The sequence below is a fragment of the Platalea leucorodia genome, assembly GCF_965183815.1.
Source record: "Platalea leucorodia genome assembly, chromosome: 3".
Classification (NCBI taxonomy): Eukaryota; Metazoa; Chordata; class Aves; order Pelecaniformes; family Threskiornithidae; genus Platalea; species Platalea leucorodia.
The window spans coordinates 69613622-69639586 of NC_138825.1; the positions used below are offsets into that span (position 1 = coordinate 69613622).

General features: G+C 40.8%; 1 protein-coding gene across 2 annotated transcripts in view; it reads right to left on the reverse strand.

The window, feature by feature from the left end:
• TPD52L1 (TPD52 like 1) overlaps positions 1-25550 on the reverse strand; it is a gene marked incomplete at both ends in the record, with an annotated part of 59820 nt that extends 34270 nt beyond the window's left edge. Inside the window, 2 exons of one of the 2 annotated variants that reach the window (XM_082305941.1) lie at positions 7563-7678; positions 25469-25550. In XM_082305941.1, coding sequence (XP_082162067.1) covers positions 7563-7678; positions 25469-25550 — 198 coding nt within the window. Of the gene's footprint in view, positions 1-7562; positions 7679-25468 lie in introns of those variants that run through there. The other variant, XM_082305942.1, reaches the window with a different exon arrangement.
• Positions 25551-25965: the final 415 nt, after the last annotated feature.

Sequence of the window (25965 nt, forward strand, 5' to 3'; positions counted from 1 at the left end):
TCGTAGGTGACTAGAGAGACAGAGAGATTTGAGTGCTTGTGGAGATCACAAAGACATGTCCAGAATAGAGCTGATGCTACATTAAATGAATGTCTCTACCTATGCCACCACTGTGCACCACCATACACGTGCATCTAATAAGAGAGAGAATTCTCCAGTAAGGAAGTGACTATTGAGCGACTTGACCAAGATCTGCCTTAGAGCATTAGGAGTCTCAAACATCAGCTTTCCATTCACTAGTAAAATGGGAATGGGCAGAACAAGGGAAGATGGGATAATTCAGGCTGATCTCTCTCTTTCAATCCACAGGCTTTTAACTTCGTATTTGCAGCTTTTGAGTCTTCCATTCATGAAAAAAATAGATGCAAATTCTTAGGAGCAGGTTAAAAAAAAAAAAAAAATCACATGATAACATATGACTGCAGAGTATCATAAAAAGTTACGTCCTTGTCACATGAGTTTTATCTATGTATTTTAGGCTCTACATATTTCAAAACAGTAAAATAAAAATATATAGCAGATGTACTGTTAACATGAGTGAACTGGTCCTACCCAAAGCATAGAATCATTCAGAAGACACAGCAGATTAGTCTTTTCAGAGCTCCTAGTCATTAACCAAACTGCGAAGTTGTAAAGACACCATTCAGCCCAAACAGAGGGATACAATTCTCCCTGCAGTGAACATTATTTCAAACATTTGAACCCAGCCAGTGGCTTAGCAAGGCAAGGACCAGAACACTGGACTGAGAGGAGGGACCGCTGAGTCAGCCTGCCGCTGGCTCGGGACCCTCCCCTGGGCAGCACTGCTGCGAGCGGGGTTTGCGTTCTTCATCCGGAAGCCTCCTAAGCCAACTACGCGAGCAGCGCTCAGAGGTACTGACGCTAGCAAGGGCAAGCGACACCAGAGTAGCTGCCTTTCACTTCAGGTTTAGAAGTTCCCTTACCAACTGTGTTCCTTCCTCCATATGTTAATAGGATAACATATGGTAATGTATCTGATCACCATATGTTGCGTTCCCTGGAACCACAGCCTCCCTGTGATTTAACTCCATAGGCTGCAGGGAACAAGGCACGCAGCAGCAGAATGAGTTGCTGACCTCCAGGGCTATATTTAGGATGCCAATACCAGCATTATTTTTATTTTACACACTCATGCTCTACTTCCCTGTAAAACTGGCTGCAAGCTCATTGTTCTTGAAAAGTCTCACGCCTGAATCCCCCGGCTATCAGTTTCTCTTTTGTCACTACCTGCTATCTAAATTATTCAAGCAGCTCAGGAATTAAGCAGCAAGACTATGAACACAAGGCAAAATCATGACCTCGGTGAAGAAGATACCAGTATTCACCAATGTCTGTGATGCCAACACTTCGACAATAGAATACCTAACAATCCAAAACTGCTTTATTCCTTCCCTTGTCCTTTATGCTCCATTATATTCCTAACCTGCAAATGAAATGCTGTCAAGAGGCAGCATGAGTTTCTCTTCTGAGAGGATAACTGGTTAAATGCTCACAGAAAGAAGAAATCGCAAATGTCAGCACTCCTCAGGCAGCAGTTCAGAGATCCCTTTCGTTGTTTCCCACCCACAGCAAACCCCTTAGCGCACAAGCCTGCCTGAGTTAACACTGCTAAAGAACTTAACTTAAACCAATACCAGTATGCTTACATGTACTTAAACATTAATGCTTTCCATATGGGCTGATCATTAGGTACCTGGATATGTAAACATTTGAGGGCTTTATTAAAATTACTTTCCATCTGTTCCGTTGAATAGACACCTAAAGCTGTAAAGCCCTAAGCAAGAATTAACCATGTGCTCAATGGCATAAGTATGAACAGTATTTTTGACTGTATTAAAAATAATAAACTATTTTACTTTAGAGATCAGAGTCTGGTTTTGATTTGACAAAATCCTCCTCAAGTTCCATCATTTTAAAACAATGCAAGACAGAAAGCCTCCCTCAAGTGCTCAGATATCAGTGACTGAAGACTGTGAAGTAGGCAGAAAGGATTAGGGACTTATAGTGGGATCTGGAAAAGCATTTAAGCAGGTTACATACCTAACTCCCATGGAAGTCAGGCATCACCTGCTTAGGCATTTTTGAAAAGTCCACTGTTATAAATGCAGACTCCACTATGAAACTAGGGTTTAAGTCAACAGAAATACAACCTTCTAGTCCTCACGTTTCCCTTCTTTCTAAGTGCAACAGTCAGAAGAATAGAGATGCATCATATAGGGAAGAAGTTCCCTTCTCCCTTTTTGTGGGCTTAGGAATCAGAGTTAGTAGCTGTTTTTTCTCTCCTCTATTATTGCGTGGGACACATGCAAAAGCAAGGAGAGCAGCTGACCACCTAAGACATTATGATTCCCTTGATTAGCTGACATGAGTAACATGTAAATGACACAAAGGTGAGACCCCAGGAAAAAATCCACAACTACACATAGATCTCTCTGAAATCTAGGACTGACTAATAATATGGAAGAAGGACAGTGAAGTTCACGTAAGTCCGGCACACAAGCACAAAAACGTATTTTCCCTTGTTTTGCCTTTTTTGACTATTTTAGGGCAAATTGTATGTTTTAGAGGGTTGAACATCCTCTTAAGATGGTGGCATGCCTGAAAAAAAACATCCCAGTAATTCTCTAACCTTTAACATATAATCTTTCCCATTTTTTCCAGTAGACACTCACAAAAGTTCATAAAAAACAAACCAAAAAGTACTTATTCAGTAAAATGGAGCATTTTGGATAAACCACTATTAATAAAAAATTATTTCAGTTGGTATTATCTATATTCTGAGATACACACAGTACTATGTAAAATGTGGAGGTGGAAAGATTCAGCTACTGGTTGGAATAATACTGATGAATGGGTTGAATGGTAAGCTGAATAGTAAATTGAGTATTTATTATGCTTGTTTTAAGGATCAAAGCAGTAAGTGATTAAAATATTAAGGGGCTGCAACAGAAAACAGAAGCCAGCATAGTTATATGTGTACTTCTAAGATAGATTAAGCATCCTTTTTCCCTACCACTACATCACCCAAATATGTAGTGCCCTGGCCTGGCTGTTTGCACAGCCCTCATCACCAGGGGGAGCTGAACCAGGTAAAAGCCATCATAGAAAAAACATGGGATACTTTTAAGCCGGATCAGTTCCCAGATCCAATGCGGAGAGGTGTGCAAGTACCTGTGTGGGCACGGCACAGGCGGCAGGAACGAGCGGCTGGAGATGGAGGAGAGAGGCAGGCAGTGATCAATTAAAGCAGCACAAGCAGTACACCCACCAAGGTCATGGTCTGTGATATGTACCACAGGCATATATCACTACTGAAAGCAAGGTAGACATGGCTGTTTAGGAGTGAGAAGTATCTCAGGGACAGGCTTTGTCAGGTATCATTTAAAGAAATAAAAAGCGAGTTATGCAACCAACACCAGCAGGCAACTACAGCAAAGCCAGCAAAGAAACTAAGGCCACGGTCCCCTGACAGGGAGGTCCTGGAGCCAGTGCTGTCCCAAGGAACTCCCACTGGCCCCTGTGAGCTGGGACACCCGTCTTTGTCGCACCACCGCAATTCACCCCTGCACAGCTGCGTCACACTAGCTCAGCACAGCACCTCCTCGTCATGCTGCCAAAACTAGCTAGGAGGCAAGCAGGTGAAAATAGTAGGGGTAGAAAGTTTGAAAGGGCAGCACCACAAAACCTCTCACATCATGGAACCATGGCTCGGAAACACCTCGGGGCAGGCTCACACAGTTCACCACCACAGGTACCACGGCAGCAGCCAGACTGCAGCATGCATCTGCCCGCCTGGGCTACAACTGCGTATCTACTCTCTGCATAGTTATATCCTGTAAGAAAAGCTGGAAAACATGTAACAAAAAAATGTAATAAGGAAGGACCAGCTATATCACTGTTGGGAAGAACAACTATGAGGGGGTACTTGATAACAGAAAGAAGTTCACTTTGTGAGGAAGAAAATCATCTTTCCCTTCATTTCATTGTTTTTCAAAAAAAAAAAAAAAAACCAAACAAAAAAAACACCAACCAAAAAACCCCACAAGACTGCATCTTTTCTATATCGTTTTTTCACACAATCCTTTTTATGTCAGAAGACACAAAGTTACATCAAACATACAGAAAAACTGTTTCTCAATGAAGCCAATCCATGAGACCCTTAAATTTTGATTAGCTATTGTATTTAGTAAACTACTGATTGTTATTGAATTGTTACCCCTTTTCAAAATTGCTGAGTATTATAACATGTATAATAAAATGCATAAAATATTTGTAAGGAAATGTGAGCGCCTTACTATGGTAGCCTTTTAAAGAAAGCCGTTTTAACTGTGAACAGAATAACACAGCACAAAAAAATAACAGGCACTTCACCTCTGCACCAAATCATATAGCTCAAACTTCACACCTCCAGGCCGAGTACCTGTTGATTTATAAGTTTTTCCTTGGGTGAACAGCACCCAGAGACATCAGGGACACTCATAAATAAAATTAGCCCTAAGTTAAGCAGAAAAAGGTACTCACATCTTTCCTCGAACTGGGAATAAACATGCAGTAACACACACAGGTGAACTTAGAACCTGTGCATCAGCTAGAAAGCTTGTAGATCAAAGCAGATAGCTGCTTTTGTGAAGGCATGGGAGGGGGAAGACAGCAAGGAGTGAATGACTACTTTGGTGAGCGTAATGGAAGGACAACTGACAGCAGTGAGCGAGATAGCTCAAAACCTCAGCCCCCATCATGACTCAGGAGTCACTGTACTGTGCTCCTCACACCGAGGGAGGAAGAGGTGGGGGGGGGGGGGGGGGGGCGGGAAATCTGTTCTGCTAGTAAGCTTCTGGCCTTATGTAAAGTTTTCGGGCTACATTTTTCTGCTATTATCCAAAGTCTCAGACTGACCTCTGTTAACTCAAATGACTGTTGGAAGTTCCTGTAAGAGGTACTCATTTTACTTGCATTGTAGAAATTCCAAGGCTTGATTAGAGTCAGAGCTCTGCTGTGTTAGCCAGACTACAAATACAAGAACAGAGTTAGGACACACTCTGAAAAGCTTCCAGTACAAAGAGACTACTAGCAGAGGAATAGGAAAAGAGTATACAAGAAACCTGTCAAGAAACAGTAGTGCTAGTTCCGCTCCTAATGTCAGGGAAGGAAGGAGGAAGAGGAAGAAGACAGAGAATATATACAGCACATACACAGAGATGGAATATATTTTTTTCTGTTTAAATACATGCACAACAGGTGCTCACAACAGCTCCCCGTTATATCAACTATTAAGTGACTGCAGCATTAAGGAAGATTTGAACCTTTCAGAACAATAAGAAGAAAGGTGCTTGTTCCTACAGGCTCAAACAGGTATTACCTAACACATAAGAACATGGAAGAAAACAAAACTACCACAGGTGGAGCAGAGGGGGCTTGAAAGTAAAGACTAACGGCTTTTCAAAAGGAAACATTAACCAATTCCCACAGAGGTTCTTTCTGAAGGAGTCAAGGTCTTACATGGTTTTCACAGTCTTTTCTAAGAATCATAAGCCTCATTTAAGTTTAGACTTTGTTCACTCTAAATTCAAGTTTTCCAAACCTTTCTTAGCATAATTATCAGTTTTATTTTGTTTTTAAGCATAAGCTGTATGACAGTAAACTGCTGTGAGCAATTTAGAAAATAATTTCTAGGTTGGCCAAGATCATAATATTTGAAAGGCAATCTCTCACTTGTGTGTTGGTACCTGAATTAAAGCATTTCTACCATGAGCCACTGAGAACTCTCTGCTCCCACAGGAATCAGCAAGCAGGAAGGATGCCTAGAAACTCTTGAGATTAATTCTCTTGAGAGGCATATCATTCTCAGATGGTTGCAGGAAGTTCTTTTTTTCCTCCCTTGTTTCCATCTGCCTCTTAAGTCCCTTTCACCAGAAAAGAGAAGAGAATAACAGGATGGCTGAGGTTGGAAGGGACCTCTGGAGGTCATCATGTCCAACCCCCCTGCCCAAGCAGAGCCACCTAGAGCCAGTTGCCCAGGACTGTGCCCAGACAGCTTTTGAATATCTCCAAGGATGGAGACTCCACAACCTCTCTGGGCAACCTGTGCCAGTGCTCGGTCACACTCACAGTAAAAATGTGTTTCCTGATGTTCAGAGGGAATCTCCTGTGTTTCAGTGTGTGCCCATTGCCTCTGGTCCTGACGAAAAGCCAATAATGAACATCCCAACTCCTACCTCATCGCTATGTGATGAACTGAACATGCAAATTTTCAGCTTCCTTATTATTTACAGATGTGACAGGATCAGCAAAGAAGTAAAAATTAACTAGCAACTCAGAAACACACGGCTTGATAAAACAGTAAAGTGAAAAAAGAATCTTTTGGTTTTTGTTTCACCGGAAAATCCTAAATCAGCACTGAAGGTAAATGACTTGAGAGTCATAAAGAATGTGACTTCTTAAGAGTATTTAAACTTACAACTTAATATTAATTTAAATATTTCTGTTGTATGAAAGAGAGGGATCAATCTCTGCAAAAGAACTGCCCTCTGGAGGTGCCCATTCTGTGTGTAAGAGCAGCAAATGCTTCACAGAGCACTACGGAACAATTACGATGGAATGCTTTTTCCCTAGCCAGTTTACACTTTGAGGATATAGGCTCACAGTCCCAAATTTTGGGTTTCCTACTATTCAAATGGGTTGTTATTTTATTCTTGCTATGTGAAGTTTCCAACCTACTGTCTTAAAAATTCATTATTTCAATTAAGGCAGAAACAACTCCCCTGCTTCATACAGCTGTGATTTCTGTTATTTGTCTCATATTTAAAATAAGTAAATCCTCACGTTTTCCCATTCTCTCATTTTCCATTTTGGAATTTCACTTCTGTTTCTGTGGTATTCAGCAGCAGTAATTAAAGCTGAATCCACCCTCCCATTGTAGACCGAATCTAGACAATCTCTTTAATCTTTGTAATAAAAAGACCACATGGTTCACACCTTCTTCCTCCCATCTGCTTGTTATTATTTTTAAACCTCTTCATGGTGTCATGACATCTTCTGAAGTTCTTTAATTAAGCAAACAACAAATGCAAACCAAAAATATAACCCTTTCTAAACACATCAGTGCCAAAGGAAACAAAAATGTGGTGAAATTACTGTGCTAATCATCATCAGTCTCTTCTGTAACCATCATCAGCAGCTTTTCCTCTGAGCACCACACAAAGAATCTTTTCCATCAGACATCACAACCACTGTAACAACAATACCATAGATCTAATAAGAACACTTTTCATTCTTTATGAAGCAAGGTTTATGAATAAAGACATATGTCTTGACTAAAATGGTAAGGTATATTTAACTTTCTCTCTACAATCATCAAGTAGAAGATATTTAATCTTCAAAAAGTATTTAAGGAAATTAATTGCTTCACATCATTGTAGCCTAGAATAATTTTACTAAAAAGGAAGAGCATACCTTTATGATGAGTACTTCATCCTACAATTAATATCGTCCAGTTCAAGGAAGCAGAAGCAGTAACACTCACAGAAATCCAAATTCATTACCTTGGCTAGCTCAATCTTTAACTCTTCTTTTTCTTCTTCAGAAATCATACTGGTGAAATCAACATCAGTGACCGCATCTTCATCTGCTTCATGCAAAGACTGCGTTTCCAACAGGCCTTAAAGTAAAGAGTTAAAATGTCAAGACAACCATTATCAATTATTTCTGACCTCCCCTAAAATCCAAGAATGATTCACTCACTAGGGGAAAAAAAAAAAAAAAACAAAGAAAAACAAAACAACCTTTTCCTCCTAAAGGTCATTTGGATTCTGCTCCTCTTTGCTTCTGAAAAGCTATTGGAAGCATCAGATGATAACGCCTGCACAGAAGCAATTTAATATGTGAAAGCACCACTCATTCCCAGGAAGCAATCACCTCAGACCCCACTAGTCCCTGATGAGGCATTTCCTTGCTTCTAACAATACAGAAGAAAAAAAGGAAGAAAGCAAGCTTTTTCTTCAAAATAAGAAAGCTAGTTAATGTGGATCACTGATGTGAATAGTGAATAGTACACTGAGCAATATAGGAAGTATATAACTGAGCGAAATTTGCTTTAAAAGTACCTCTGATTGCAGCAATTTGAGAACCTTACAGATGTACACAGTTTGCAGAAGCAAATGCCATAGCTAGTGTTTGAATTTTCTAAATGTTAGAGAGAAACATACCAGTCTAAACCTGTGAAGGGTGAACTTCACTGGACCTCCAGTTACTTTCTTCTTCTGTGTGTCCAAGATCAGGATCAGTATGTATGATAACCAAGATAAGCACCAATATATACAGAGGAAACAAAATACAACCTATTTCCCAATCATTCAGTAAAGAGAAGAATGATTGCTTCATTGTCTGCAAACAAAACAATGCAAAACATGAGATAACAGAAAACATTCTCACTCATTTGGAAGTTGTTTTAAAGTTCTCAATCTGTTTCTGTTGTGGAAGAAAATTCTCCTCCAGGCTACATTTGGGACAACACTTTTCCCTGTATTTCAGTTCTTTATCAGGGTAATCAACCATCTCAGCTGACTCCTGACATCTGTATACTGCTTAATACAGAAGGGAACAACTTGTTTCCCAGGTCCATAGAGGCCTGTATACTCTATTACATAGAGATTAGAATTTAACTTTGTTAAGTTTTGGCAGTAGGGAATAGAGGTTACAAGCAACAAGTCTGGAATATTCAACAATTTGAAATTGAGTACTTAATATTTTCATGCAGAAAGCAAAACTCCCTCCAGCTTTCTGTCATTTCTTCCACCTAGAGTCCCCCAGTGTACCTGGATTTCCTCCTATTTAACTGAACAGAACTGATTTGATTCATACCATCAACTTCACTGCAGAGCACAATGTGGTGAACTCAGCCTTGTTAATTACAACCTCCCCTGAGTGGGAAGATAAAGAGCAGCAACAGAGGTGCTGGTCCCCTGCCTGGCACCATACGCAAGAATAGAACGCCATCCTTAAGCACAAAACCTTTTAAAAAACATGAAAACATATAGAAGTAGTTGATACCTTAGCTATTACCCAAAAAGCAGCTTGCCAGGAAAACCTAGATTGACAAAGTCACAACAAAAGAAAAGCACATTTATTCAGTAGGAATACTCCCAAAACACCTTTATTAACACCCCTCCATCCCTAAACACCATTGTTGTTTGGTATTTGTTTGAGGATTAACGGCGTTGCTATGGGAATCAGGCTAAACTTAGTCCCCACGGTCTTGAAAGCAGTCTCTTTTTTTCACAGATAGAGGAGCAGCAGTAGAGGGCAGCTCTTGGAAATGCCAGGAAGAAGCTCAGGGGCAACAGGGTTAAGGCTGAAAACCCTTAAGGAAAATCTTGGGGTAGATGTGAGATGAGGTGATCTTGGAGCAACTGATACTTGAGCTAAAAAGAAGGCAGATCTGTGCTCAAGACTAGTTGACAGCATTCATTTGGGATTAGCTAGGTAAAGAGGCCAGAATGGGCGGACAATGGTTAGATAGATATGGAAGCCAACATGGGCCAAAATCATCAAAGACGACTGAGTAACACTTAACTAGACCTAACAGTCAAGTTCAAACTTCAAGATTGAACTCAAATTACAATCGATTCCAAAATAGCACATGAATGTCAATCTTCTGCATGATCCTCTGCAACCTCATCCAGTGCCAGTCCCAATTCTTACCTCCTGCTTCTCATCCAAGTCCTCCAAAATCTAGTCTTATCCTTCCGTCTCCACCTTCTTGCTCAAGCCACTACCAGAGTCTTCCCCAATGGTCACTGACCATTGCCAGTGGCTTCGCTTCAGTCACCTCACAGCTCCAGTCTGAACATCTCTCCACCACACTGTGGGTTGCAGTCTTCTTTCAGTCTTGGTTCTGAACTTCCTCACAGGAGCACTACCATGAGCAACCTACTCACTCACTCTTTCCTCACTGTTCTCAGTCTCTGCCTTTCCTTCATGACCCTTGTTTTTTCCAGCCACACCTAGTAGCTCTCAGCCCTGGGCTTCACCTTCTGCTGCCATTCTACTTTGTTGAAGACAGCTTTGCTGGTATCCTCTCACCACTTATGACTGACCACTTCAGTCCTGGGCCAGTTCTATCAGCATTAATAGCATGCTTCACTTCTAGTGCTAGGTCATCTGAATTTCTCAGTCTCTCTTCCCCACCTGAGCAACAGAAACTGATTTTTTGAATCTGACCTGAAAAGATCTATTCACCAGTGTCTGGGGCTACCCTCACAGGCCATTTCTCTAATTTGCCTGTCTTACGAAAGGGAGGAATAAAAAACTGAATACGTTAGGAAGAAAAGAGGCTCCCTGAGGCAGAAGAGATCTCAACTCTTTCCATCTACTGAGAATGTAAACATAGAACTCTGTCCCTGTGATTTATATCCTAGAGAATTTATTATCCACAATTCCAAGCAATTGCACAGCAAAGTATGCAGGCAAGCTTCCCAAGACTTTGTTCTTCTTAGTCTTTTTTTTTTTAATGTATGTGCCTGTCCCTATTTCCCCTCTAATAAACACAAAGTCCTGTATTATATTTCAAACAGAATTAGAGGTTTCTTAAAACAGTCAGTTGGTAGAGAAGATTAAAGTGATCTCACAGACAGAGAGAATGCTAGATGAGCTCATCCTTATATGAGGTATCAGAGAAACCAACCAGGGAAGAAGGGCCATTCATAAAATCCATTTTACAACAACAGAAAAAAACGTCCAGGTTTGTACTTCCGAGCAGCACAGCATCCATTCCACCAAAGGACACCTTCTGCAAGGTTCCTACAGCACCTTACCCAGCAGGAGTTCAGCACAGCCCCAGGACAAGGTAAGAATTGGTAATGATTTTGGTAGTAAACCAGCTCCTATTGCTAGTACTGCGGACCCCAAAATACTCTCCCACCTCTTACTCTGTGCAGGAAGCACAGCCTCCTCTCAGCCTTCCCTGCAGGGTCCTTTCAGCTAGGCAGCCTGGAAAATACACCTTTCAGACATTGGTTATAGATGCACCAAGTACGGAAGCATAACAATACAAGAGCTCAGCGGGATTGCTGATATGTCTTGAATTAACCACATGAGTAATTCTTTAAGAATCAAGGAACAAGGTAGGATCCTATTTGGTGTGTTTAATCTAACTACACATTTTGTTAAGCACACAATCTATCAATTCATGAAAACACACACAAGGATGAGTTGATTCAGCTAAATGGTTAGAGCTGAGCCCTAGAAACTAAGTATTTTTCAACACTATATAGAAGAGTACCAGATTTAGGCATCCAAAAGCCAGAATTTTAAGATAACACTGCATTTTTATACTTCGCCATGTACATTCAATTCCAACAATTAGGTACTTCACCCAGGAAAAAAGAAAGCTGCACTTTAGCAATGCAGACATTCATCTGTGTGCATGTACAGACATTCAGTTTATACATACAGTTGTTGCAGCTGAGCACGTAACACAGCTCTTCTTGTTAGTTTCACACTTCTTCCTTTGGGGGTAGAAGGAACTTAACTGCTTCCAATTCACCTGGAATTAAATATATCTACATAGTATATATCTATATAGATAACTAGATACCTACAGATAGTCATAATGTATCTGTAGTTACAGAAATAATCTGTAACTTCTCACAGAAACTAAAATACAGATCAGATGTCCAAGGCAAATCTTTCCTGCAGCACTGGAATATGGTAGCTTTTACAGCGCACCTCAATTTCCATTTGCTGATCTCTACGCAAAACCCATATTTTCCTTTAAATTTAGGCTATCTTAAATAATAATATTCAAATGATCATTAGCTGCTTATTAAAGAAGGTTGTTGGGAAGTTGTGAATCTGGTCAGGTAACATTTCAAGGCTCTGTTTTCCCAACAGCTTACTGAAAGTATGGGGAAGCTGTAAAATTAAAGTCATTCTTTCTCCTAACTTCCAGGATTAGGGAAAATATTTATTGCTTACTAACTCCCAGTTAAGGCTCCTTCTGTCAAAATATAGGGAGCATAAAATTTCAAAGTGAAACATTTCCCAATGGCTAAATTAGTTTTCCATATGAAGTGACAAACACATGCCTGGTCAGAATCATTACTGCTAAATTACCAACTGGTTTTATGTGCAGGAAGCTAAAGCAGTTTTACCTACATGCTCACAAAAGTAAAGACACTAAAATAACCTACTCTGCTAGGGTTCCTACCCCTGATTATGGATTTTATCTGACTTCACTGCACCGAGACTCACAGTAATACTAGAACTGCAAGATACCTGATACTCCCCAGACCAATACATAATGATGCTTTAATCCTCCTAAATGAAAGACAAGTTCTACATAGTCAACGGCACTGCTAAAGCAGCAACAATAAGCAGAGGGGTTACAATGAGGGCATTATTATATTTGAAATGGAGCACCATATAGGTCAGCATCCACCAGCTCAAACTCAGACTACAGTTGCATCAGTACAAACTTGTTCTCTGCTAGTTAGCCATACCAAGTTATACAGCTTATCAGCTCAGGCACACACATAACATAACATAACATAACATAACATAACATAACATAACATAACATAACATAACATACTGCTCTGGAGCCTTCAGCTAGGAGCTCTGATGTTGCTCAGAGCTTGTGGGTATCTCTGCACTGTGCTACGCTGCAAAGACAGCAGAACATTTCTTGCAGTTACTGCTTTCTCTCTCTAGATGCTGTCATCTCACACACTTACAACTAAAGCCTCCAGACCAAGGGGAGTACTGCGAGTCCCTGAACATGATATAGTCACCTTCTAAGGGCAGGTTTCCAAGGAGCAGCCTAGCACCCTCCAGTGCACTTTAAGGAATGCCATATAAGCCCACCTATAAGTACTGCTCTCATGCAGTCTCAAAATCCTGGGCAAGCATTCTCCTCCCCTGCCCGGCTATGTAACCTGACAACACACACCTAGCTGGTCTGGGAGAGACAGTATTTTTGCCTAAAGATGCACAGGTATCAGTTATGAACCATGGAAGATTTGGTCACTTTGGGAAGTGAGTTGTACAAGTAGCTGAGATGTTTTCAAGATTAACATAAAATCTTGATGGATATTTGGTAGCAGAAGAAAGAAAAAAAAAAAAAAAAGGAAAAAAAAAAAGAAAAGGTCGGTCTGAGGTTCCCAATGCTCCTCCTTTTCCTGACTAGTATGTTTATGCTTCTTCATGGAGGAGTCACATTCAAGATGCATTCCCTGCTCCCCTTCCCCACTCTTCCCAGAAACACTGAAGATCATGCCTTGTTTCTAGCTATGGTCAAAACTGGGAAAACTGGAATTGTGATGGTTATTAAAATTTTTCAGATGCACAGCTGCTACGATTTCAGAATTATACCAATATCCAGGTGTGGAATCAGGAATTAACTTTACACCCATTTAGAATAGCAATTTAGTTGCTGGGTGGGTGAATAGCTTCTCCTTCGCTTTGTAGCATAGGTGCTGCAAGCTTCCCAGAATGAATTAGGAGCTTCATCCAATAGATTACGAGCCATCACAAGAGCACAATGCATTGGTGATGTCCTGCATCTCTTGTGACCTTTACTAACAGCACAATATTTTAGGCATTGACCTCCATATATTGGTCTAAAGTAGATGTTTTCCAAGTTTCATTCAAGCAGGTCACTAACAGACAGGACATGAGGGTAGAGCCTACACACCACCACTTACTAGCATCTATTTTCTTCTCCTCCTTCGTCTTGCCCAGATTAAGTCAATGCTGGTTCTCCTGAATTTAATTTCAGTTGCTGTGCCTGGTGCTCAGCAATTCTCTTCCACAGAAAAATCACACAAGAGGCATCAATGGAGCAGAAGCTATCGTGGAAACTATTCCATGAACTTCCCACCTCTCGTACCCCATGGTCAGCTGAGGAGTCCTCATTGCCTATTTCCTTCTCTCCACTTTTTCCAGTTGCAATCAAGCTCAATCCAGAAGCTGAATCAAGACTTAGCTCTGGGATGTGCCATCACAGGACTCTGCCCAGAGACAGATGCAAGACCCAGCCTACCTCCCTCATTCTCTTCCAGACAGCCCCTCTTCTTGTAGCCTAAGACTGCTGGGGACAAGATCTGAAGGTCCCTATGGTCTCATACAATCTTATATTCCTACAACAAATTACACTAAGAATACACCCCTGTAACTCATTTATCCTCCACAAACAGGCAGACTAGTGATTGTCTGGACATATGTTACTTCAAAAGAAAAAAAAAAAAAGCCCCCATAAAGTATAGGAAAGCATACAGTAGGTATAAATCAGTGCAAAGAGCTGTTTGGCTTTTACTTTAAAGAAAGTTTTCGTACTTGCTGTCACATATAATTAGATAAAATACACAAGAAATATGAAAAATATGGGATTATCAGTAATTAGGAACTGCAAGTCATACAGAAGGATCCAACTCAAAACAATTGAGCGAACAATCCTTCTGTATAAATATCCTAATACAAAGAAGTAGGGGGTGGATAGCTGGGGGAACACATTTAATGTGATCTTCTGAAAGATTCATATGACAAGATAATACAACAACCATACAAGGAGTTACAGCATGCTGAAACACTTCACAGGCATTTTTGAGCTCTCTCCCAAAGTCATGGTAGTTGTGGCTGAGACTAGTAACTGGTTTTACAGTCTGTTCTTAAATCTGATTTAATGCAAGAAACTGTTTCAGCATTGATCTGTACCTGTGCATATGTTTGCTACTAGAATTGTAGGAATGACAATTAAATAAGCCACTTAGAAACTACAGGATCTGTAACTATTCCACAAAATTTAAATTAACTAAAGAACACAATGATAAAATCCAAGACAGATTTTCAGACTCATTCAGGTATCGGAAGATTAACTGGATGAAGATGTTTTAATTAGTGCTTTTTATGTATTTTCTCTATATTCCTTTCAGGCTCATGTTCTGGAGTATTACGTATCAGGCTAATTTTTGTATGCTGACCTTGTTAAAAAAAAAAAAAAAAAAAAAACACCAAACTACTGGCAGTGATGTCTGTTGAATTAACCATAATGATAGTAAAATTAAAGGCAAGAACACCAAATTTTGGCTCGTCTACATTCTCTGACATTCATTTCAGGGAAATGTATAGAATCATAGAATCATTTAGGTTGGAAAAGACCTTTAAGATTATCAAGTCCAACCGTTAACCTATCACTGCCAAGTCCATCACTATACCATGTCCTCGAGCACCACATCTATTCGTTCTTTAAATACCTCCAGGGATGGGGACTCAACCACTTCCCTGGGCAGCCTGTTCCAATGCTTGACCACCCTTTCGGTGAACAAGTTTTTCCTAATATCCCACCTAAACCTCCCCTGGAGCAGCTTGAGGCTGTTTCCTCTCGTCCTATCACTCGTTACTTGGGAGAAGAGACCGACCCCCACCTCGCTACAACCTCCTTTCAGGTAGCTGTAGAGAGCGATAAGGCCTCCCCTCAGCCTCCTCTTCTCCAGGCTAAACAACCCCAGCTCCCTCAGCTGCTCCTCATAAGACTTGTGCTCCAGACCCTTCACCAACTTCGCTGCCCTTCTCTGGACACGCTCCAGCACCTCAATGTCCTTCTTGTATTGAGGGGCCCAAAACTGAACACAGTAGTCGAGGTGTGGCCTCACCAGTGCTGAGTACAGGGGCACCATCACCTCCCTGGTCCTGCTGGCCACACTGTTCCCAATACAAGCCAGGATGCTGCTGGCTGCCTTGGCCACCTGAGCACACTGCTAGCTCATGTTCAGCCAGCTGTCGACCAACACCCCCAGGTCCTTTTCTGCTGGGCAGTGGCAGAATATAGATGATCCACATCATATAGATGATCCTGTATTCTAACAAAACAGTTAAGAATTGAAGCCCTTTTACTGCTCTGATTTTTTCTCAACCAGTTAAAAATAGCATACCTACCTTGTTATCTAATATTCACATCAAATAGTGAGAAAACGTCTTCTAATTGTATAACGCTTCTAGTAAACAAAATGACATTACATCTTCTTTTGTCATGTCCTTATATTGTAGCTAACAGCATAGCAAGGTAGGCAGAACTGTTTCTTATTTAAAATTGGAAAACACCTGTTTACAAATTTAAATTGCAATTAAGTCTTCAAAGGGATGAAATGGTAAGTAGAACAAAGGAACTGTCCAGACATTGCATTAGTGTCTTTGATCTGCTTTATAATGTAGTCTTAATACCAGATATACAGATTAAGGGGGGAAAAAGGGGGACTAGAAGCATGTACAGTAAACAACTAAATTGAGCAGAAAAACTATTAAAAATTGCAAGGATTTCCAGTACCATTTTTTCCATTCCAGAGTTATTATGGGAGGATTCACATAGAAAACAAACTGCTTGAAGGAAGATCTTCCCTTCTGTGTTTGGTGCTAACTGTGGACAAGTCTGAACTGCTTGAGCCTAGAAATTACCCTACAGCCTGCCTTTCTCCTAGAGGACTTACAATTCAGAATAGGAGGAAGGCTGATTTTGAAGCTATGGTTGGAAAATAAAACTAGAGGCTGGGCTCATCTTGGTTCAGAGAGGAAAGAACTGTAGACATATAGGTCATGTAGGTCAAAAGTGTAAATATTAAATGAAATTGTAGATTCTACTTCCTGTGACCATGGGGGCTCAATCTTCCTTTTCCTCTGAATATGCTGTCTTGGGAAAGAGATATGGATGGGCAAGTGTCTTCGCATTTCCCCTCTCCACTGGGCTTTGGGTCGGGGGTGGTGTCAAGGAGAGGGACCGAGTACAGCTTTTGGGTGTTCAAGAGCTCTAGGACATAGTCTACCATCTCAGAATAAGTGTCCCCAGCCATCCTGGAGCATCTCATTACAGACCTTACGAAGGCTTTCCATTCCATTTCCTAACCCCTGCAAAACCAGGCATTAATAAATCTATCCATAGCTATGAGATAGACTGGCAGGTTTCCAAACAAAGGAACACTTTTATTTGAAGCTCCTGGATAAGCAGCCAGTTGTAGTGTGCTAATTCTTTTCTATGTATTAGTAAAATAAAAAGAAATTAATCATACACTGAGGATCTCTAAGTTATTTTTCCCCCAGAAGCCACTGATACAGCTGCCAAACTATGCCAGTGAAGAAAGATGGTCTACACACAAATAACTGGCAGAAAACGGACTCCACAGCTTGATCGCTGCACCGAGAAGCCATACACATTGGTAAGGAGTTTGATAATCACCCCAAAGACAGAAATGCAATGGATAAAGTGAGAATAGCAATCATGGTAAAAAATCCCTATATATCACCTACTAAAAGTAGGTACCAAGCTTCAACGTGAGAACTGATCTTCCAAACAAAATAATTATCTGAAATGTCCAGAAATGCTCAGTAGGCATGATCTTATGAATTGTATCCAATAGCTAGCTCTCTTTGTATAAAATAATAATCCTGCCTGCCTGGGGAAGACAAGGGCGACATTGCTTTCTAAGCTGTAGCTATGGAAATACATTTCACAACAATTGCTTTCTAACAGTTTAAAGACAGCAGATGCTTCTTTCTATTATGTCAATACTGAAAGTAATGACAGTATTTTACCACTTACTGTGCTTTCTATTGATCATTCTGCACAACCTTCTGTAAGGTCGAGGGCAAGAAAAATATGCCACAAGTGGAAGGGTTATCATCTCTTTTTCTTTCCTTTGGCAGAACGGGGGGCAAAAAAAAAAAAGAAAAAAGACGAAGTCACAATGGAATAATAGGGAATGAGAAAGTGGATGACACTGAGTCACAAAAGAGTCTTGTTCTCTACAAGTAAGGTACTCTAGAAACTGTAACAGACTGCATAAAACAAATGAAGGAAAAAAGCATATATAATCAGACTGGAGAAAAAGCAATGTAGGGGAAGGTAAGAGCTATGACATGGAAATGCTGGCAGTCAGAGGTAGAAGCTGTCAGTCAAATTTCTTAAACCCACCCTTTCACACTAAAAATACACGAAGGTACATTTTTCTAATCTCAGAATAGACAGGCACCTTGGGTCCCATCCTCAGCTGGCAGAAGTGACTGTGATCCTATCAATTGTATAATTAAGCTCACACATCTGCTTCACTGAATCAAAATCACAGAAACTTAATGGCAGGATTTAATAACCTTTCTCTCCTAAGAAAAGATCAGTTTATTATATTTCTCTAAAGCCAGGTGCAAAAGAATATCACTAGACAGCAATCTAACTGCAGTATAGTTAAACTCACAAGCCTCCTCAATTAACTTCCAACAAAGTATCTGTGCTGCAAGAAGTGATAAGATTATATTAAAAAATAAAATCTTCAAGTAGCTATAATTTGAATCCTTTAGATAGCAAAACACATACGTAACAAGATCTTTATAGGTCTAATTTACAAAGGAGCAAAATCTTGCTGCAGCCAGCAGGTTGCTTTGCTTTCCCCACACCCTCATCCAACTATCTGAACATGTAAGGCAGATGTGTCACTTTTGATCCTGTAAACTTACTAGGGAAAACACACAGGGAACAATTATCACAGAATCATAGAATCGTTAAGGTTGGAAAAGACCCTTAAGATTATCAAGTCCAACCATTAACCTATCACTGCCAAGTCCATCACTATACCATGTCCTCAAGCACCACATCTATTCGTTCTTTAAATACCTCCAGGGATGGGGACTCAACCACTTCCCTGGGCAGCCTGTTCCAATGCTTGACCACCCTTTTGGTGAACAAGTTTTTCCTAATATCCAACCTAAACCTCCCCTGGCGCAGCTTCAGGCCATTTCCTCTCGTCCTATCACTTGTTACTTGGAAGAATAGACTGACCCCCACCTTGCTACAACCTCCTTTCAGGTAGCTGTAGAGAGCAATAAGGTCTCCCCTCAGCCTCCTCTTCTCTAGACTAAACCACCCCAGCTCCCTCAGCTGCTCCTCATAAGACTTGTGCTCCAGACCCTTCACCAACTTTGTTGCCCTCCTCTGGACACGCTCCAGCACCTTGATGTCCTTCTTGTAGTGAGGGGCCCAAAACTAAACACAGTACTCGAGGTGAGGCCTCACCAGTGCCGAGTACAGGGGCACTATCACCTCCCTGGTCCTGCTGGCCACACTATTCTTGATACAGGCCAGGATGCCATTGGCCCTCTTGGCCACCTGGGCACACTGCTGGCTCATGTTCAGGCGGCTGTCAACCAGCACCCCCAGGTCCTTTTCTGCCAGGCAGCTCTCCAGCCACTCCTCCCACAGCCTGTAGCCTTGCATGGGGTTGTTGTGACCGAAGTGCAGGACCCGGCACTGAGCCTTGTTGAATCTCATGCAGTTGGCCCCAGTCCAACGATCCAGCCTGTCCAGGTCCCTCTGCAGGGCCTTCCTACCCTCCAGCAGATCGACTCTTCCACCCAACTTGGCGTCATCTGCAAACTTACTGAGGGTGCACTCGATCCCCTCATCCCGATCATCAATGAAGATGTTGAACAGGACCGGCCCCAACACTGAGCCCTGGGGAACAGCACTCATGACCGGCCGCCAACTGGATTTGACTCCATTTACCACCACTCTCTGGGCTCGGCCATCCAGCCAGTTTTTAACCCAGTGTAGAGTGCCCATTATAACTGGGCACACGACAGATTCTTTATTCTCTTCAGGCTCAAATTCATTGCGCTAATACAGATTAAATGTCTCGGCATTGTCACCTATACTAAAACACACATTTAGGAATGCTGAGAAGGAACAAATTACCCTCCCCTACATCTGCTCAATCTCTCACATTGGGAGAGTAAAGATTATAGTTTTTAAGGACCAGGACTGTCTTTTTGCATACTGCTTGGCACAAAAGGTCCATGATCTGTGACTAAGCTTTGTAGGCAGCATCATAATTATAAATTAACAACAATAAATCACTCACTAAGTTGGGATAAAGGCACAGTTCCTGTCCCCAGAGTTTTTCTTAAATGTTTATGCTTGACTATGTAAGAGCTCACGGCCACCAAGAAGAGGCAGTGAATCAACGTGCTCCTCAGAACAGGCATGTCTTGTGTCCTTCCCCCTCCCCACAACCTTTAAGCACTACCTGCTTCAGTTTGCAATACCCCTTCGTAATTAAGAGTAGCTACTTTGCACCAGTGCACTTTAGCCTTCCTAAGGCGGGTTATCTGACAGTGTAGACCTCCTCCAGGCTTCCCTAAACAAACCTGACCTACTCTTGGATGCATCTACTTGCAACACAATCGCATTCTCATTTAAAATCAATAAAAATAAAGCTCTTTTATATAAATATTATTTGAAAACAATCCATTTTACCAGAGACAAAGGCCATGTATTCCCTTGCACAGGCCCTTTGTTTAAGATAAAACAATTTTTTATTTGTTAAAACACATACTCCAAATATATTGAAAAGCAGCTCTAATTTGTGCCACCTTGCTTCCGGCAAACGCACTGCCTTGCAGCTAGGCAGCCATTGCTGCGGTGGGTGGTTCTGATCAACCTGGAATTTGGAGTTAGCGTTACACTAATTCTCTGGACACAGGCCACACAAAACACTTCTCAATCAGAACAGCACCATCTAGCCAGGCCTGTTCAACTCAAAGTTTCATTTGTTTTTCCTCTAGTTTTTTTTTGCCAGCACCCTGAGCTGTGAAATGAGGTACTTCTTATTCTGCTCTTAATGTTAAGCTCCATGTTAAGGCCTTCAGAGTTTTTGGCATCATTAATTTTGTGGCTTTGCCCACTCAGTGTTTTGTAGCATGCCATTACAAAGAAATGTGTTTGCTTAGTGAGGCTGTGGGTGGAGACATCTGGGGTTTAGGGCCCTGGATATCCATGAAGTTCCCATAGAAACGGGTTTCTTGGCCTTCCCTTCTGTTGGGTAGGGTTTGAAGACAGGAGGCATGCCTCTGCAGTTGGCCTGAGTTACACAAATGACCGTATTGCAGGAGGGCGGCTATTTATCGGACCAGGAGACAGAGACTGGCACTTCCAGCCACACTGTACTGTCTCAGTCTTTCAGGTCCCTGATTTATCTTCAAATACCAGCCAAAATGGCAGCCGTCACAGAGAGAGTGTGTTTTTTCCTCCTTGAAGATCAACAGGGAAGATCAGCCCTGAACCACAGAGGGTCAGCTTCTCTGACAGCTGCTCTGGATACAGGTAATGGCAGACCAATTGGTAAGAGAAGGAAGGGGTTTAGGCACGTGGCACGAGTTGCTACCCCCTCGAGGCTGCATTAGATCACAGCGGTGATGTTCACATCACTCAGACCTCTACCCTACTCCATACAGATCAACCAGTCTGTTATCATGCCTATTGTAACTTCAGTACCTTAAGAAGGTCTAGAAAGAGAGCACAAGACAGTTCTTGTCTTCACTCTTCTACTACCTTATGTAAGATTTTTCTGGGGATGTTGTTGCAGGATGGACATAATGCAATGTACTTTTCCAAAACAAACTAGTATTCCAATGCTTGCACCTCTGCTAGTAAGTTCCATTCACATCTTCATCCCTATTCAACTTAATTGCTAAAAATCTTATTCTTCTCCTTATACCCTTCCCCTGTCCTCGATTCCCATGTGCAGCACATAACTGACCAGAATACTGCTGCTCCCCTTTCAGGATGTGTTCACGCTCCATATTTCTGTGCAGACCTGGACACAACCGAGCAGCCTTCTAATTCTGGATCTAGGTCTAACTCTAGTTCCCATCTTTGAACTTCTCTCGAATGGGTACATACTATTATCATTGCATACTCTTCTTTATTTCTTGTGCTTAATGCAAACTTCATCTATATTGCTCATTATCTATGCTTCTCTACTTTTTGAAGCAATCTGAAATCACAAGGGAAGACATATTTTTTCCTCTACTTGTAGTATTTGACTTCCAGTTTCCTGACAATATCTGTTATTTAACTCTGCAAAGACCCTATTTGAATCTTCAAAACTGCATTGTGATTCAGTTTATATGAATGACATTATTCAGCGCCTTTTTTTTTTTTTTTTTTTTTTTTTTAATCAGTCAGGCTGTTCAAGTAATTGTTCCTTCTTCACCATCATCTTTTCTTTGCTATCAAAGCTTTGGCACCACCTGACCCACAACACGACTGAAGGATTTACTCTTGCAAGGCCACACGGCTTCATTGGTTCTTCAGTATTTTCATATGCACACAACAGTGTACAGCACTGGTTAGATAGTTTAATTACACAGCAAACATCATTCTCCCTGATTATGACTTTGATTCCTTCCTCCCACAATAATAAGTTAATAGCTGCCATCTGCCTATTAAAATACTTTGAGCAGAAGATAATCTTCTGTTCCTGGCATAATTGCCCCTCTAACTCTAATGTACATACATTTTACTTGTCTCTAAGGAAAATCTGGTTGTGTTTAAATACAACTATCTCTGATCACTTTTTAATGAAAATTTAGCATGCACCAACCCAGCAGAGAAAGAACATAAAGCATTTGAGGCCTTCAGGAGATATTCTAACTAAACATATTTGATCTGCATCATTCTCTAAAAATCTATCAGCATTTCCTAGAGTGACCTATCTGTGATCTACTCAGTGGAGTTAAGAACATTTTAATTAAAGTGAGAAATATAGAAAGAGGAATTAGATAAGCACCTAAAATGCCTGAGCCAACATCAGCATGACAAGTTATTACTAAATCCACCTAAAGCACAATGAAAACGATTATTCCAAGGAAACCATGCAAAAGTATTTTAAAACTTTAAGACGGTTATAAGCAACCTTTTTGTAACCACAAACCTGCACCACCTTAGCTCCACCCAGGCGGCAAGGCAATTTCCTAGTGAGGAAACTGGTGAAAAGAGAACACCTGGACAAACAGGTGAGCACAGAAAAACCTAACTCTTTACTGAAGAGGCAAACATGGAAAGCATCAGCTCCCTTCAGCCACCATTTGTAAATATTTACAGAATAAAAATCATACAGCCTTTCAAATCCATACCATACATAGTTTTTAATCATGCTTTCCATACTTACAATTTATAAATTAGTAGCTTTAATTATTAGGTAGTTATTAAATACAACTTTAAAGTGTAGCACCAGTACTAAAGAGAGACAACTAATGTATTTGGATGGCTAAAGAGGAAGGCTGTTTCAAAAGTTAAACGCAGACAGAAATCAGACTGTACAAACGGAAAGAAAAAACAGAAAGAATGGTTCTCAAAAGGGGAAGAAATAGTTTGGGCAGGATCTGGTCCCTTGGGGCCTGGGAAAGCAAATAACAACTTCACTGACCAGCAAACAAAAGTAGCTCTTTCAGCAAGAAAGCACATGAAAATAAACTGCACTGCCTGCTACAAAAACATTTTGTGCAAACACTTTTTACTGGGAAAATCAACACCATATCTAGAGATACTTTATGCTTGCATGAATATCAAAAATGTTTTCAGAGTGTAATTTTATATCTCTCTTTGCCAAAAGCACCGCTAGAGCCCTAGTTCCTGTGTTACACTAAACGCTGAATCTTGAGTTTGCATTTTGAGGAATCTGTTGTTGTTAAAAGTACTTTAAATTCTATTGTCTTACAAAAACATTAAAAGTCTAATTTTGCCTTTAAAACAGCAAAGCTGAAAAGTGACTGCTTTCCATTACACATTTTAAGTACTTTCATTACTTTAAAACACTTTACTGACTAGGTTCTTGGTGGACAACAAGGATAACTGCATACTAAGGTAAATTAGTGGTGATAGCAGGACAACTTTACAAAACCCAAACTCCAGAAGACCAACAAAAAAAAACCCAGTAGAAAGCATTTTTCCCGATAGTCCTCCTTGCTTCAGAAGGAACTGACTGCTCAAGGCATAGCGTTACCTTCCCTTTTCTGGAAGTGACAGAAGGCATTAGACCTCCTTCTGATCTTTATACCCACTACCTGGATGCTCCTTCAGTGACTAGAAAAGCAAAGACGTAAAAATTGCCGAAGAATTGGATCCCTGACCACATAGTTCCTAAGCATCTCAAAAGTCCATCAGTTTGACAACAGACTAAACGAGAGAAGCTGTTGTATCTGGCCAGAGGATACACACACGTAACCATGACTTTTCCTTATTTCTGTAAAACTGTCTTTATAAATTCTACTGTTGTATTATTCTTATTTGGTTGTTGTAAAAGCCCTGGCTTTCAGCTACAAAAAGGAGATGGCTTTCAGCAACCAGCCTTACATAAGAAAGCTTCATGACAGATAGCGTGAGAGAAGCCAGGAACTCCCAGGATTTTATGCGACTATTTGCAGTGGGAACTTTCTTGTCTGCTTGGGGATCCAACAGTGGATCCTTCACTTCACCACGCCATTAACCCCACGCCATTAATATAAACGCAGTACCTTTTTACTGGAATAAGTGAAAAAGAATCAAAAAGTTCAAGAAATCTTGCAAAGAAGTAAATAACAAGGACAGCCTTTTAGAAGCTGTTTTTATTATCCAGAGAGTTTAAGTCCTACAAGTGCAGAAAAGGCAAAATGTGCCAAGCAGGAGAGGCAAAATGGAGGATTCAGTAGAAGACCTTTATCATCATGATAAGATGGTACTTGAGGCAGTATCACTTCATGTATGTCCCGTTCTTCAATTTGTTTTACACTTTCAGATAAGAACATTTGCAGAAAGATCCTCACTGCTAACAACGCTACTTCTTTTTACAAAGTGAGAGGGAATGAGAGACAGCACGAGAGAAAGAAAGGAGGTTTAGTGCTGAAGTGCAATACAAACACTGCTAAATGACCGTGTCTTTTACAGTTATCCACCTGCGACACAACCACGCCACGGATGCAGAAGTGTCATGATGGTAGCCTAGTTAGCTATTATACGATTTTGATCCATGGATTTCAAAGATGGCTAAGCAGCATTACCTCTGTCCTAGAGAATCAAACAAATCAGCTAATATGCCCAAGGTTTTGGAGAAGGTCAGTGTGACATCTGATATTAGAATCCAGATTTGTCAGTCCCCTCTCACCATTTCTTGTACATGACGGGTTTAGAGAATCCAGCAGCCAAAATGCCCAGTTTAGAGAGCAGCGATATGACTACAGCAGACTACACTTCTAAAATTTGGCATTGCCACTGTGCATTTCTATGACATACAAATAAAACCAGACAAAACTAGCCTGTCCAGATCTCATCTTTATATATTACCTGAAGAGGTATTTTCTGATTAGTAAGAAAGATCTAATTTTACCCTTAAGACACTTTCTGAAACAAAGGCTGACTACAGTCTTTCTAACCCCAAATTCCAGGATTACGCTAAAACAAGCTACTGAACAATATCTACATTTCTAAATACGGCCACACAGAACATACTTCAACCCCTCTGCAATCTTCTGCCAAGCTTGTGCCACATCCTTGATCTTCAAGCAGCACACGGCCTAAGCAAAGCACCTCAAGAATTGCACGCATTTCTGTACTGTACTGCGCAAGTCAGCGAGGCACATTGGAACAGCATCAGCAGACTCATCTTTCCACTCATACACTTGAGAACACTGACTGAGAGCAGACTCAGACTACGCTTGTGCTGCCTCACAGTAGGACTCATACCAGCAGCCCTGTGAAAATAAGAAGATACAGGAGAAAAAACAGAGCAAGAATTTAAAAACATGTTTTAGGGCTTGACGTGTTTGGTTTTGCGTGTTCTGCATTTTCTATCTTCATGGTTGTAAAACCGGCAAAATTACAATGCCTCATAAGACTGGTCCTAGATTTTAGAGGAGGTATCACTTTTATATCTCTTTTCCAAATCCCACTGCATTCTATTCTCAGTTCTCATATGTAGCATGAAACCACTCAAATTTTCTCAGCCCCAGCAAACTGAATTTCGTCCTGTGACAAGTGTCATAAAGCTGAAAGCAGTACAGGTTCAAAAGGGTAAAACAGAAGCACTGTATTTGATTTCAGACATTTATTTGCTTAAAATCTGATATACCCGATAACTCATTCCATGCATATATTTT